The sequence below is a fragment of the Ciconia boyciana genome, chromosome 32 (assembly GCF_034638445.1).
Source record: "Ciconia boyciana chromosome 32, ASM3463844v1, whole genome shotgun sequence".
In the NCBI taxonomy this organism is placed as follows: Eukaryota; Metazoa; Chordata; class Aves; order Ciconiiformes; family Ciconiidae; genus Ciconia; species Ciconia boyciana.
In genome coordinates, this window is record NC_132965.1 from 1,376,332 (window position 1) to 1,392,245 (window position 15,914).

General features: G+C 66.8%; 1 protein-coding gene across 1 annotated transcript in view; it reads left to right on the plus strand.

The window, feature by feature from the left end:
- Positions 1–1,494: 1,494 nt before the first annotated feature.
- PFAS (phosphoribosylformylglycinamidine synthase) overlaps positions 1,495–15,914 on the plus strand; it is a 32,818-nt gene continuing 18,398 nt past the window's right edge. The window contains exons 1-15 of the mRNA XM_072848584.1: positions 1,495–1,613; positions 2,383–2,488; positions 3,667–3,853; positions 4,568–4,673; positions 5,718–5,858; positions 6,619–6,743; positions 6,837–6,965; positions 7,970–8,101; positions 9,761–9,889; positions 10,971–11,044; positions 11,131–11,284; positions 12,050–12,111; positions 12,901–13,062; positions 14,202–14,315; positions 15,323–15,454. Coding sequence (XP_072704685.1) covers positions 1,495–1,613; positions 2,383–2,488; positions 3,667–3,853; positions 4,568–4,673; positions 5,718–5,858; positions 6,619–6,743; positions 6,837–6,965; positions 7,970–8,101; positions 9,761–9,889; positions 10,971–11,044; positions 11,131–11,284; positions 12,050–12,111; positions 12,901–13,062; positions 14,202–14,315; positions 15,323–15,454 — 1,872 coding nt within the window. The remainder of the gene's footprint in view (positions 1,614–2,382; positions 2,489–3,666; positions 3,854–4,567; positions 4,674–5,717; positions 5,859–6,618; positions 6,744–6,836; positions 6,966–7,969; positions 8,102–9,760; positions 9,890–10,970; positions 11,045–11,130; positions 11,285–12,049; positions 12,112–12,900; positions 13,063–14,201; positions 14,316–15,322; positions 15,455–15,914) is intronic.

The window sequence follows — 15,914 nt, forward strand, 5'->3', positions numbered from 1 at the left end:
GCGGTGACGTTCTGGGGGTCCCCGAGGTTGCTATGGGGGGGGTTGGGGTCCCCGGGGGTTTTGGGGTCCCTGGGGGTTTTGGGGTCCCCAGGAGGTTTGGGGTCCCTGGGAGGGTCCCCAAGGTTTGGGGGTCCCTGGGGGTTTGGGGTCCCGGGGTCCCTGAGGTTTAGGGGGTCCTTGGGGTTTTGGGGTCCTGGGGAGTTTAGGGGTCCCCAAGGTTTGGGGGTCCCTGGCGTTTGGGAGTCCCCGGGGTCCCTGAAGTTTAGGGGTCCCTGGGGGTTTTGGGGGTCCCCAGGGTTTGGGGGTCCCTGGGGTGTCCCTGGGGATTGGGGGTCTCTGGGGGGGGCCCCGAGCTTGGGGGTCCCCGGGTTCCCCGTGCTTTGGGGGTCCCGGGGGGCTGGGGGTCCCCGATTTGGGGGGGCAGGCGTCCCCAGGTTTAGGGGTGCCTGGAGGGGGGTCCCCAGGTTTAGGGGTGCTGGGGGGGGTCCCCAGCTTTGGCGGTCCCCCCTTACTCCCCCCCCGCCCCCCAGATGCAGGTGCTGCGGTTCTACGTGCGGCCGGGCCCCCCCGAGCAGGTGGGGGGTCCCGCGGGGGGGTCTGGGGGGGCCCCCCCGGGGCTGGGGCTGGGGTCCCCCCTGCGGGTGGCCCGGGCCGTGGAGCCGGGGTCACCGCTGTCACCTGCGAGCTCTGCTACTACCTGGCCTGGGACGGTACGGGGGACAGGGGGACAGGGGGACAGGGGGACAGGGGGTGACGGGGGGACAGGGGGACAGGGGGGACAGGGGGACAGGGGATGATGGGGGACAGGGGGTGACGGGGGGGACAGGGGGACTTGAGGGGATTTGGGGACATGAGGGACATGGGGGACATGAGGGACATGGGGTGACATGGGGACATGGGGGACATGGGGACATTGGAGGACTTGGGGGACAGGGGGGACATGGGGTGGGGGAGGACATGGGGACTTGAGGGGATTTGGGGACATGAGGGACATGGGGTGACATGGGGACATTAGAGGACTTGGGGGACATGGGGGACATGGGGGACATGGGGACATTAGAGGACTTGGGGGACATGGGGACATGGGGGACATGGGGACATTGGAGGACTTGGGGGCTGGGGGACATGGGGACGTGGGGACATAGGGGGACACGGGGGATGTCGGGGTATATGGAGGGATGGGGGAACTTGGGGGCAGGGGGGTATGGGTGTCCGGGGGGACACGGGAGGACGTGGGGGAGTGGTGGGACAGGGGGATTTGGGGGACGTGGGGTGACATGGGGTGACATAGGGGACTTGGGGGACATGGGGGATGTGGGGGCCGGGGGGTCCCGGGCAGTCAGGGGCTTTGGGGGGGTCTCAGAGGGATGGAGGGGGAGTGGGGGTGTCGGGGGGTTTGGGGGCAGTGGGGGTGTCGGGGGCAAGGGGTGTCGGGGGGTTGGGGTGGGGGTGGACGGGGGTGCCAAAGTTTGGGGTGCGCAGGGGAGACCCCCGATGCGGAGGAGGGCCGGATCCTGCGCTGGCTCCTGGGGTCCCCCTGGGGGGGGGAGGAGGTGGCCCCCAAAGCTTCCTGCGCCCCGCGGCCCCCACCTGCTGCTGGAGATCGGGCCCAGGTACGGGGGGGGCCCATGGGTGCTGTGGGTGCTGTCGGGGTCCCACGGGTGCTGGGGGTCCCACGGGTGCTGTGGGTGCTGGCGGGGTCCCATGGGTTCTGTGGGTCCCATGGCTGCTGTGGGTGCTGTCAGGGGTCCCATGGGTGCTGGGGGTCCCACGGGTGCTGTGGGTGCTGTCGGGGGTCCCACAGGTGCTGTGGGTGCCTGGTGTGAGGGGTCCCATGGGTGCTGTGGGTGCTGGCAGGGGTCCCACGGGTGCTGAGGGTCCCACGGGTGCTGTGGGTGCTGGCGGGGGTCCCATGGGTGCTGAGGGTCCCACAGGTGCTGTGGGTGCTGGCGGGGGTCCCATGGGTGCTGAGGGTCCCACAGGTGCTGTGTGTGCTGGTAGGGTTCCCACGGGTGCTGTGGGTGCTGGCGGGGGTCCCACGGGTGCTGAGGGTCCCACGGGTGCTGTGGGTGCTGTCGGGGGTCCCACGGGTGCTGGGGGTCCCACGGGTGCTGTGGGTGCTGTCGGGGGTCCCATGGGTGCTGTGGGTCCCATGGGTGCTGTGGGTGCTGGTGGGGGTCCCACGGGTGCTGGGGGTCCCACGGGTGCTGTGCGTGCTGGCGGGGGTCCCACGGGTGCTGTGTGTGCTGGTAGGGTTCCCACGGGTGCTGTGGGTGCTGGCGGGGGTCCCACGGGTGCTGAGGGTCCCACGGGTGCTGTGAGTGCTGGCGGGGGTCCCGTGGGTGCTGGCGGGGGTCCCATGGGTGCTGTGGGTGCTGGCAGGCTGGGCGTCTCCACGGCCGACTCCACCAACGCCGTCTCCCTCTGCCGGGCGGCCGGGCTGGGCCGCGTCCAGCGCCTGGAGCGCTCCCGCCGCCTCCTGCTCCAGGTGGGGACAGGGGACATTGGGGACAGGGGGACATCAGGGACACTGGGGACTTGGGGGCATGGGGGACATTGGGGACATGGGGGGCATCAGGGACATGGGGGGCATCAGGGACACTGGGGACATGGGGGCATCGGGGACACTGGGGACATGGGGGCATCAGGGACACTGGGGACGTGGGGGCATTGGGGACATGGGGGCATCGGGGACATTGGGGGCATCAGAGACATCGGGGGCATTGGAGACATGGGGGCATCGGGGACATTGGGGACATGGGGGGCATTGGGGACATGGGGGCATCGGGGACATTGGGGACATGGGGGACATCAGAGACATCGGGGGCATCGGGGACATGGGGGCATCAGGGACACTGGGGACATGGGGGCATCCGGGACATGAGGGGTCATCGGGGCCATTGGGGACATGGGGGCATCAGGCGCACTGGGGACATGGGGGCATCGGGGACATTGGGGACATGGGGGCATCAGGGACATGGGGGCATTGGGGACATGGGGGGCATCGGGGACATTGGGGACATGGGGGGCATCAGGCGCACTGGGGACATGGGGGGCATGGGCGGCATTGGGGGACATCAGCTCTTCTGGGGGTCCCCCTGTCCCCAGGGGTCCTGCGGTCCCCGTGTCCCCAGGGGTCCCGGTGTCCCCGGGGGTCCCCTCCATCCTCAGCTGTGCTGGGGGTCCCCGCTGTCCCTGGGTGTCCCCCCCTCCCTGGCTGTCCCGGGGGTCCCATTGTCCCTGGGTGTCCCCGTGTCCCCAGGGGTCCCCCCATCCCCCTCTGTCCTTGGGGTCCCGCTGTCCCCCTGTCCCCAGGAGTCCTGTGGTCCCTATGTCCCTGCGGGTCCCTGTGTCCCCGGGGGTCTCCCTGTCCTTGGGGTCCCGGTGTCCCTGGGGGTCCCCCAGTCCCTGGCTGTCCCTGGGGTCCCAGTGTCCCCCTGTCCCCAGGAGTCCCGGTGTCCCTCTGTCCTGGGGGTCCCAGTGTCCCCAGCTGCCCCCCATCCCTGCCCGTTCCTGGGGTGCCCTTCTCCCCCGCGCTCCTGGTGTCCCCCTGTCCTGAGGGTCCCCCCGTCCCTGGGGTCCCAGTGTCCCCCTGTCTGGAGGTGCCCCCGCGGGGGTCCCCGCCAGGACGGGGGGTGACGTGGGGTGTCACCCCCCCCCCCCCAGTTCGAGGGGCAGCCGCCGGCGGGGGCGGCGGGGCGGCTGGGGCGGGCGCTGCGGGACCCCATGACGGAGCAGCTCTACCCGGAGCCCCTGGCCACCTTCGAGGTCCCCGTGTGCCCCGTCCCTGTCACCACCATCGACGTCCTGCGGGGCGGCCCCCAGGCCCTGGAGCAGGCGGACCGCGAGCTGGGTAGGGGGGGGGCAGGGGACATGGGGGGGGGACACATGGGACGGGGGGGGGATGTGGGGGTACTTGGGGACGAGGGGATGTGGGGGACATGGGAGATGTGGATGTGGGGCTGCTTGGGGGCATGGGGACGTGGGGGACGTGGGGGGACGTGGGGGGATGTGGGGGTACTTGGGGACGTGGGACATGGGGTGTGGGGACGTGGGACATGAAGACGTGGAGGACGTGGGGCATGAGAACTTGGGGGACATGGGGGACAAGGGGATACTTGGGGATATGGGGGACATGGGGGGCGGGGGGACATGGGGATGTGGGGCTACTTGGGGACACGAGGATATGGGGACATGGGGGACATGGGACATAGGCGGGACATGGGCACATGGGGGGGATGTGGGGGTACCTGGGGACAAGGGGACATGGGGATATGGGGGGAGATGTGGATGTGGGGCTGCTTGGGGACATGGGGACATGAGAACATGGAGGACATGGAGGACACGGGGACAAGGTGACACGATGACATGGAGGACATGGGGACACGGGGACAAGGTGACACGATGACATGGAGGACATGGGGACACGGGGTGTCCTCGAGGCCCTGGAGGACGCTGGCCACTGGCTGGGTGTGGGTCGAGAGACTTGGGGGGACATGGGGGGGGGGGTTGGGGAGGGGCGGCGGGGGCGTCCCTGGGGACCCTTGGGGACAGCAGTGTCCCCCAGGCCTGGCCTTCGACCCCTGGGACGTGCAGTACTACACCCGCCTCTTCCGCGCCGCCGGCCGCAACCCCACCTCGGTGGAGTGCTTCGACCTGGCCCAGTCCAACAGGTGCCCCCGAGCCCCCCAGCCCCCCATTCCCCGCAACCCTCCCCACCCCCTGGAGCCCCTCCCCCAACCCCCTGAGCCCTCCCCCATCCCCTGGAGCCCCCAGTCCCCCTTGAACTCCCCCCCAGCCCCCCAATTGCCCCCGACCCCCCCATGGCCATGTCCCCATGTCCTCCATTAATGCCACCCCATGTCCGTGTCCCCACGTCCCCATTGATGCCTCCCCGTGACCATGTCCCCGTGTCCCTCAATGACGCCACCCCCCACGTCCATGTCCCCATGTCCCCCATTGTCACTACTCTATGACCGTGTCCCCCGTTGATGCCACCCCGTGTCCATGTCCCTTGTTGACACCACCCCATGGCCATGTCCCCATGTCCCCCATTGACACCACCCCCATGACAATGTCCCTCTGTCCTCTCTTAATGCCACCCCATGTCCGTGTCCCCACGTCCCCATTGATGCCACCCCCATGACCATGTCCCCATGTCCCCCATTAATGCCACCCCATGACCGATCCCCCATGTCCCCTGTTGACACCACCCCCATGACAATGTCCCCATGTCCTCTATTAATGCCACCCCGTGACCATGTCGCCATGTCCCCCATTGACACCACCCCCCATGTCCATGTCCTCCACTGATGCCACCTCCCATGTCCACGTCCCCATGTCCCCCATTGACACCACCCTGTTGTGTCCATGTCCCCGTGTCCCCCATTGACACCACCCCCATGACTGTGCCCCCCTGGTGACACTGCCCTCCATGACCGTGTCCCCGTGTCCCCCATTGACACCAGCCCCATGACAACGTCCCCATGTCCCCCATTGATGCCACCCCCTATGTCTGTGTCCCTGTGTCCCCCATTGACACCACCCCCAGACCATGTTCTCATGTCCCCCATTGACACCCCCCATGTCCATGTCCCCATGTCCCCCATTGATGCCACCCCCATGTCCATGTCCCCGTGTCCCCCATTGACACCACCCTCCATGACTGTGCCCCTCCGGTGACGCTGCCCCCCATGACCGTGTCCCCGTGTCCCCAGCGAGCACAGCCGCCACTGGTTCTTCAAGGGGCGGCTGGTGGTGGATGGGCAGGAGAAGCCGCAGTCGCTCTTCCAGAGCATCATGGGAACCCAGAGCTCCAGCAACCCCAACAATGTCATCAAGTTCTCTGACAACAGCAGGTAGGACCCATGGGTGCCCCATGGCATCAAGGCCAGGGGTCCCCGGGCTGGCTGTCACCCATGGGTGACCATGGCATGGAGGTTGGAATGGGAGGGGGGGGTGTCCATCAGCCATGGGTGACCATGGCATCAAGGTTGGAGGGTCCCATCATCCATCGGAGCCCATGGCATGGAGGTTTGGGGTCCCATGAGCCATGAGTGATGATGACATGGACGTTGGGCCATTCAATCTCCCATGGGTGCCCACGGCATGGAGATTGGGCAGTTCCATCACCCATGGGTGCCATAGCATGGTGGTTGGGAGATCCTGTCAGCCATGGGTGATGATGGCATGAAGGTTGGGAGGTTCCCATCACCCATGGGCGCCATGGCATGGAGGTTGGGAGATCCTATCACCCATGGGTGATGATGGCATGGAGACTGGGAGGCTTCCATCACCCATGGGCGCCATGGCATGGAGGTTGGGAGATCCTATCACCCATGGGTGATGATGGCATGGAGACTGGGAGGCTTCCATCACCCATGGGCGCCATGGCATGGAGGTTGGGAGATCCTATCACCCATAGGTGATGATGGCATGGAGGTTGGGGGACCTCATCAGCCACGGGTGATGATGGCTTCAAGGTTCAGGGGGCCCATCACCCACGGGTGATGATGGCATGGAGGTTGGGAGGCTCCCATCACGCATGGGTGCTTGTGCCTTGCTGTGTGGCCCCCCCATGGGTGCCGGCGGGGGGTGACGTGTCCCCCGTCCCCGCAGTGCCATCCGGGGCGTGCCGGTGACAGCGCTGTGGCCACGGGACCCGGCCGAGCCGAGCCCCTTTGAGAAGAGGACAACCATCCGGCACGTCATCTTCACCGCCGAGACCCACAACTTCCCCACCGGTCAGTGGGGTTGGGGGGCAGATGGGGGGGGCGGGGTGGGGTGGGGCATGGTTTGAGGAGTGGGCGTGTCCTGATCTGGCCCCGCCCCCCCAGCTGTGGCCCCCTTCAGCGGGGCGACGACGGGGACGGGGGGCCGGATCCGGGACGTGCAGTGCACCGGCCGTGGCGCCCACGTCATCGCCGGCACCGCCGGCTACAGCTTCGGCAACCTGCTCATCCCCGGTGAGACCCTCGGGACCCCCCAACCCCTTGGGGGGCCCCCAAACCCCTCGGGACTTCCCCAAAACACCCAGGATTCCCCCAACCCCCCTGGGGACCCCCCTAATACCCCAAGGCCCCCCTGAAACCTCCTGGGACCTCCCAATACCCCAGGGACCCCCCCAAACCATCCCCCTGGGACCCCCCAAACCCCTGAGACCCCGTGAACCCCCCTTCTGACCCCCAATACCTCTGGGACCCCCCAGACCCTCCCAAACCTCCCAATACCCCTGGGACCCCCTACAACCCCCCAGGACCCCCAATACCCCTGGGACCCCTGGAACCTCCTGGGACACCCCAAAACCTCTGGGACCCCCCTACACCCCCCAGAACTCCCAAACGCCCTGGGACCCCCAACTCCCTCTGGGACCCCCAATACCCCTAGGACCCCCAAACCCCTCCAGGAACCCCAATACCTCAGGGACCCCCAAACCATGCCCCTTGGACCTCCAAACCCCTGAGACCCCCTGACACCCCCCAGTTCCCCAACCCCCGGGACCCCTCGAGTCCCAGACCCCCAATACCCCTGGGACCCGAGGCCCCCCCCAATAGCTCTGAGACCCCCAGGACCAACAATACCCCAGGGACCCCCCCCAAACACCCCCTGGGACCCCCAACCCCTGGGATCCCCCACAACCCCCAATCCTTTAGACCCCCCATAACCCCTCCCCCAACTCCCCAGGACCCCCCAAACCTCAGTGAACCCCCAAAAGTTCCCCAGTTCCCCTCAAACCCAGGGTCCCCCACCCATGGGACCCCCAGCTCCAACCGTGGGGTCCCCTTAGATCCCTCCATACCCCCCCAAAACTCCCCAGGACCCCCCACACCTCAGTGAACCCCCAAAAGTCCCCCAGTTCCCCCAAACCCAGGGTCCCCCACCCATGGGACCCCCCAAGCTCCAACCCTGGGGTCCCCTGGCCCCTCCCTGGCCGGGTGGGGACCCAGGTGTCCGGGCCACCCCCCCCCAGGTTACGAGCTGCCCTGGGAAGACGGGGCGCAGCCGTACCCCAAATCCTTCGCCCGTCCCCTGGAAATCGCCATCGGGGCCAGCGACGGCGCCAGCGACTACGGCAACAAATTCGGGGAGCCCGTGCTGGCCGGTGAGCAGGAACCCCCCCTGGGGGACACTTGGGGACCCCCAGGGACCTTTGGGGACCCTTCAGGGACACTCAAAGACCTCCATGGTCTTGGGGACCCTTGGGGACCCCCTGCAGCCTTGGGGACCCCAAGGACATTTGGGAGCCTTCCCATGACACTTGAAGACCTCCACGGTCTTGGGGACCCCTTGGGGACCCTTGGGGACACCCTGCAGCCTTGGGGACCCCAAGGACATTTGGGGGCCTTCCAATGACACCCAAAGATCTCCACGGTCTTGGGGACCCCTTGGGCACCCTTGGGGACAGCCTATGGCCTTGGGGACCCCAAGGATATTTGGGGGCCTTCCCATGACACTCGAAGACCTCCATGGTCTTGGGGACCCCTTGGGGACCTTTGGGGACACCCTGCAGCCTTGGGGACCCCAAGGACATTTGGGAGCCTTCCCATGACACTTGAAGACCTCCACGGTCTTGGGGACCCCTTGGGCACCCTTGGGGACACCCTGCAGCCTTGGGGACCCCAAGGACATTTGGGGGCTTTCCAATGACACCCAAAGATCTCCACGGTCTTGGGGACCCCTTGGGCACCCTTGGGGACAGCCTATGGCCTTGAGGACCCCAAGGATATTTGGGGGCCTTCCCATGACACTCGAAGACCTCCACGGCCTTGGGGACCCCTTGGGACCCTCGGGGACCCCCTACAGCCTTGGGGACCCCAAGGACATTTGGGGGCCTTCCAATGACACCCAAAGATCTCCACGGTCTTGGGGACCCCTTGGGCACCCTTGGGGACACCCTGCAGCCTTGGGGACCCCAAGGACATTTGGGGACCTTGCAATGACACTCAAAGGTCTCCATGGTCTTGGGGACCCCTTGGGGACATTTGGGGATGATTCAGGGACACTCAAAAGACCTCCATGGTCTTGGGGACCGTTGAGGACACCCTACGGCCTTGGGGATCCCAAAGACATTTGGGGGCCTTCCAATGACACTCAAAGTTCTCCACAGTCTTGGGAACCCCTGGGGATCCTTGGGGACACCCTATGGCCTTGGGTCCCCAAGGACATTTGGGGACCCTCCAGGGACACCTAAAGATCCTGGGGACCCTTGGGGACACCCCATGGCCTTGGGGACCCCAGGGATGTTTGGGGACCCTCCAGGGATGCCCAAAGACCTCCATGGCCTTGGGGACCTCTGGGACATTTTGGGGACCTTCTAGATGACACCCAAGGACCTCCATGGCCTTGGGGACCCTTGGGGACACCACACTGCCTTGGGTACCTCTGGCTCGGGGACCCTTGGGGACACCACACTGCCTTGGGTACCTCTGGGACATTTGAGGACCCTTGGGGACACCGCGCTGTCTTGGGGACCCTGGGGACGTTTAAGGACCCTTCGGGGACTCCTGGAGACCTCCATGTCCTTGGGGACCTCTGGGACATTTGGGGACCCTCTAGGTGGCACCCAAAGACCTCCATGGCCTTGGGGACCTTTGGGGACACCACTCTGCCTTGGAGACCCTTGGGGACATTTGAAGACCTTTCAGGGGCTCCTGGAGTCCTCCATGGCCTTGGGGACCCTTGGGGACCCGCTGCTGGGGGGGGTGCCACGCGGTGGGTGGCTTTGGGGTGGCAGGGGGGTGACGCCGTGGGGTGTCCCCAGGCTTCGCCCGCTCCTTCGGGCAGGTGCTGCCGGGGGGGCAGCGGCGGGAGTGGATCAAACCCATCATGTTCAGCGGTGGCATCGGCGCCATCGAGGACGACCACGTCCGCAAGGAGCCCCCCGAGCCCGGTGAGACCCCCCAAGACCCCCAGACCCCCCCTCCGGGATTCCCAAATCCCCCTGGGACCCCCAAATCCCCATAGGACCCTCCCCAGGACCCCCAAACTTCCCCTGGGACCCCCAAATCCCCATGGGACCCCTCCCCAGGACCCTCAAATCCCTATAGGACCCCCAAACTTCCGCTGGAACCACCAAACCCCCTCCCAGGACCCCCAGATCCCACCAGAACCCCCAAATTCCCCTTGGCCTGTTGAGTCTCTCCGCAAACCCCCCCAACCTCCCCTGGGACCCCCAAACCCCCACCATGGGATGTCCAACCCCCATGGGACCCCCAAACCCCTCCCGGGACTCCCAAATCCTCCCTGGGACCCCCAACCCTCCTGGGATGCCCAAACGCCCTATGGGACCCCAAATCCCAAGGGGACCCCGAACCCCCCAGTCCCAATGGGACCTCAAAACCCCCATGGGACCCCAAAATCCCTCTGGGATGCCCCCCCCAGCACCCCCAAATCCCCTCCTTTGCCCCTCCATCACCCTGGGGACCCCCAAATTTCCCCCAGCCCCTCCCCATCACCTCTAGGACCTCGAAATCCCCCCATCCCCCGACACCCCCAATCCCCCCATGCCCCCTCTGTCACCCCTGGGACCCCAGATCCCCCCATGCCCCTCCACCACCCTTGAGACCCCCAAATCCCCCTGAGGCACCCCCAACACCCCCAAATGCCCCTCAGCTGCCCCCCCATAACCCCTCGGACCCCAGATCCCCTCCCAGGATCCCCCCCCACTCCTGGAACCCCTAAATCCCCCCCATGCCCCTCCCCAACACCCCCAATCCCCCTCATGCACCTCCACCACCCCTGGGACCCCCAAATCCCTCCCCACCCCCGCCGACACCCCCAAATGCCCTCAGCTGCCCCCCATAACCCCTCGGACCCCAGATCCCCTCCCAGGATCTCACTCCTGGAACCCCAAATCCCCCCCCATACCCCTCCACCACCCTTGGGACCCCCAAATCTCCCCCTCCCCCAAGACCCTCAAGCTCCCTGGGGGGGGATTTGGGGGGGTCTCACCCATGTGTCGTCCCCCTCAGGGATGCTGGTGGTGAAAGTGGGGGGCCCCGTGTACCGTATCGGCGTCGGGGGCGGGGCCGCCTCCTCCATTCAGGTAAGGGGGGTCTGGGGGGGCACTGTGTGGGTCCCTGGTGGGTGTCTCCACGGTGTCCCCACGGTGTCCCCACCCCGTGTCCCCAGGTGCAGGGGGACAACGCGGAGGAGCGGGACGCGGGGGCGGTGCAGGGGGGGGACGCCGAGATGGAGCAGAAGATGAACCGGGTGCTGCGGGGCTGCATCGAGAGCGGGGGGAACCCCATCTGCAGCATCCACGACCAGGGGGCTGGCGGCAACGGTGCGGGGACACGGGGGACACGGGGACACGGGGGACATGGGGGCATGGGGACACGGGGGGACACGGGGGACATGGGGGGATATGGAGGGATATGGGGGACATGGCGACATGAGACGACAACAACCCCACCTGCAGCATCCAGCCATCATGGGGCTGTTGGCAATGGCATGGGGACATGGTGACATGGGGACGTGGGGGGACACGAGGACACGGGGGACATGGCGGGACATGGGGGTTGTGGGGGCATGGGGGACATGGGGACACGGGGACATGGGGGGACATGGGGAGATGACAATCCCCTCTGCAGCATCCACCATCACAGGGCTGGGGGCAATGGTATGGGGACATGGGGACATGGGGACACATGGGGACATGGGGGACATGGGGGGACAGGGACAAGGGGCCATAGGGATATGGGGGAACATGGGGACATGTGGGGACATGGGGAGATGACAACCCCATATGCGCTCTCCGTGACCAGGGGCTGGTGGCAACGGTATGGGGACATGGGGGACACGGGGTTATGGGGGACATGGGGGACATGGGGGTGTATGGGGACACGGGGGACGTGGGGACACGGGGTGATGACAACCCCGACTGCACCGTCCACGACCAGGGGGCTGGTGGCAATGGTACAGGGACACGGGGATGTGGGGGGACACGGGGGCGGGGATACGAGGGGACACGGGGACATGTGGGGGCACATGGGGGGACACGGGGACACACGGGGGGTGTCCCCAACATCCCTGTCACCGCTGTCCCCAGGGAACGTCCTGAAGGAGCTCAGCGAGCCGGCGGGGGCTGTCATCTACGCCAGCCGCTTCCAGGTACCGGGACCCCCACCCATGGGACCCCCACCCACGGGACCCCCCCTCCCCCCAGTCACCTCCATCCCCCCTCCCTGGGAGGACCCTCGGGTGTCCCCAGCCCCATAGGGACCCCCTGGGTGCCCCCCCGACCTCGTCGTGTCCTGGGCACCCCCTGCCCCCCCATTGCCCCTTGGTGCCCCCTGGGACCCCCGATGCCCCCAGTGTCCCCCAGGACCCCTGTCCCCACGGTGCCCCCGGGATCCCAGTGCCCCCAGTGCCCCCAGCCCCTGGTGTCCCCTGGTGTCCCCTGTCTCCCCGGTGCCCCCAGTGCCACTTGTCCCCCTGGTGCCCTTGGTCCCCCTTGTCCCCCTGGTGCCCCCTGCCCGCCTGGTACCCCTTGTCCCCCCGGTGCCACCCAGTGCCCTCTGTCCCCCCCAATGTCCTTGGTGCCCTCTGTCCCCCAGTGCCCCCGGTGCCACTTGTCCCCCTGGTGCCCCCCAGTGCCCCCCAGTGCCCCATAGTGACGTGGGTGTCCCCTGTCCCCCCTTGCTCCCCCTTCCTCTGGTGCCCCTGGCACCCCTGTCCCCCCAGTGTCCCCCTGGTGCCATCTGTCCCCCTGGTGCCACTTGTCCCCGGTGCGCCCCAGTGCCCCTGGTGTCACTTATCCCCCAGTGCCCCCTGGTGTCACTTGTCCCCCCGGTACCCCCCAGTCCCCCTTGATCCCTGGTGTCCCCTTGCCCCCCTGGTGCCCCCTGCCCCCCCCGGTGTCCCCGGTGTCCCCCGCCATGGTGACCCGGCTGGTGGCAGCGGGGGGACCCGACGCTGAGCGTGCTGGAGCTGTGGGGCGCCGAGTACCAGGAGTCCAACGCGCTGCTGGTGCGGCCGCCCCGGCTGGGGCTGCTGCGGCGCCTGGCCGCCCGCGAGCGCTGTCCCCTCTGCGTGGTGGGGACCGTCACCGGGGACGGACGGGTAAGGGGACACGGCGTGGGGGGGGCGGGGAACGGGAGCGTTCTAGGGATGCAGGGACATGGGGGACACCGTGGGGATGTGGGGACACGGGAATGTGGGGAGATGAGGATGGGGACATGGGGACGTGGGGCATGGGAATGTGGGGAGATGGGGACATGGGACATGGGGACATGGAGGACATGGGGACATGGGGACATGGGACATAGGGATGCTGGGACATGGGGGACACCGTGGGGATGTGGGGACACGGGAATGTGCGCAGATGAGGATGGGGACATGGGGCATGGGAACATGGGGAGATGGGGACATGGGACATGGGAACATGGGGAGATGGGGACATGGGACATGGAGGACATGGGGACATGGGGACATGGGACATAGGGATGCTTGGACATGGAGGATACCATGGGGAAGTGGGGACACAGGAATGTGGGGAGATGAGGATGGGGACATGGGGCATGGGAACGTGGGGAGATGGGGACATGGGACACGGGGACATGGGCATGTATGGGGACAGGGGACAGGGGACATGGGACACGGGGACATGGAGGACATGGGGACATGGGACATAGGGATGCTGGGACATGGGGGGGACACTGTGGGGACATGGGGCATGGGATGTGGGGACATGTGACACAGGGATGCAGGGAGGTGGGGCACACCATGGGGACATGGGACATAGGGACACGGGGACATGGGACATAAGGATGCAGGGACATGAGGGACAGCATGGGGATGTGGGACATGGGGCGTGGGGATGTGGGGACATGGGGACATGGGGGACACAGGGACATGAGTATAAGGGGATGTGGCGACTTGGGAAGTTAGGGACATGGAGACATGGGACTTGGGACCTGGGACCTGGGGACGTGGGGACATGGGATGTGGGGACGTGGGAGACATGGTGACACATGGGACACGGGGGGCCATCGGGCCATGGGGCCAGGACACGGGGACCTGGAGGGACCTGGGGAGATTGAGGGACACAGGGAGGTCCCGGGGGTGGCTTCTGGGGGTCCCTCTTGGGCAAGGAGAGTTTTGGGGGGTCCGTGGGGTCCTTTTGGGGTCCCTGGGGACCAGGAAGGTCCCTGGGGAGTGTTTTGGGGTGCCCTGGCCCTGCTGACCCCCCACCCCCCCAGATCGTGCTGGTGGATGACCTGGAGGCGCCAGTGCCCGAGGGGGGGTCCCACGAGGGGCTGCCCACCCCTGTCAACCTGGAGCTCGAGTGGGTGCTGGGCAAGATGCCCCGCAAGGTAAGGGGGGGGGTGGGGGAGACCCCTGGGGGGACCCGCCATGGTCACCCCAGGGGCTGGGACCTGAGGGACACCCCTGGGGTGTTGGGGACCCCCTCCGGTAGGGATGGGGACCCTCCCAGTTGGGAGGGGAGACACCCAATGGAGGTGGGGACCACCATGATGATGGGGACCCCCCAGTGGGGACCCCCTAGTTGGGAATGGTGAAACCCAATGAGGATGGGGACCTCCATGATGATGGGACCCCCCCAGTAGGGCCCCCCCCAGTGGGGATGGGGACACCCTGGTTGGGAATGGGGACCCCTGTGATGATAGGGACACCTCAATGGGAATGGGACCCCCCCAATGGTGATGGGAACCCCCAGGTTGGGAATGGAGACACCCAATGGGCATGGGGACCACCATGATGATGGGGACCACCCAATGGAGATGAGGACCACCATAATGATGGGGACCACCCAATGGGGACACCTGATGGAGATAGGGACCATCATGATGATGGGGACCACCCAATGGGGACACCTGATGGAGATAGGGACCATCATGATGATGGGGACCACCCAATGGGGATGGGGACACCCCGGTTGGAATGGGGGCACCCAACGGGCATGGGGACCACCATGATGATAGGGACCACCGAACAGGGATGGGGACACCCTAGTTGGGAACGGGGACACCCAACAGGGATGGGGACCACCATGATGATAGGGACCACCCAATGGTGAGGGGACACCTCAGTTGGAATGGGGACACCCAACGGGGATGAGGACCTCCATGATGATAGGGACCACCCTATGGGGATAGGGACACCCCAGTTGGGAATGGGGACCACCATGATGGTGGGGACCACCCAATGGGGAGGGGGACACCCTAGTTGGGAACGGGGACACCCAACAGGGATGGGGACCACCATGATGATGGGGACCACTCAATGGGAATGGGGACACCCCCCAGTGGGGATGGGGACCCCCATGGTGATGGGACCCCCATCCCCCCGTGCCCCCCAGGAGTTTGTGCTGCAGCGGGTGGCCCCCACCCTGCGCCCGCTGGCGCTGCCCCCAGGGCTGTCGGTGCGGCAGGCGCTGGAGCGGGTCCTGCGGCTCCCGGCCGTGGCCAGCAAGCGCTACCTCACCAACAAGGTACCCGTGCCCCCCCGTGTCCCCTCGCGTCCCCCTGTGTCCCCTGTGTCCCCAGCCCTGGCCGTGGGCTCCCATGGGCCACCCGGCCTCCCTGCAGCTGCATCCCTGGTGGCCGCGGTTCCCTCCGTGTCCCCAGTCCTCTCCATGTCCTCAATGCCCTCTGTGTCACCAATCCCCTCCATGTCCCCAACCCACTAAGTGGCCATGGTCCCCTCCATGTCCCCAGTCCCCCTGTGCCACCAATCCCCTCCACGTCCCTAACCTACCTGGTGGCCACAGTACCCTTTGTGTCCCAAACCCACTTGGTGGCCATGGTCCCCTCCATGTCCCCAGTCCCCTCCATGTCCCCAATCCCCTCCATGTCCCCAACCCACTTAGTGGCTGTGGTCCCCTCCATGTCCCCAGTCTCCTTGTGCCACCAATCCCCTCCATGTCCCCAACCTACCTGGTGGCCACAGTC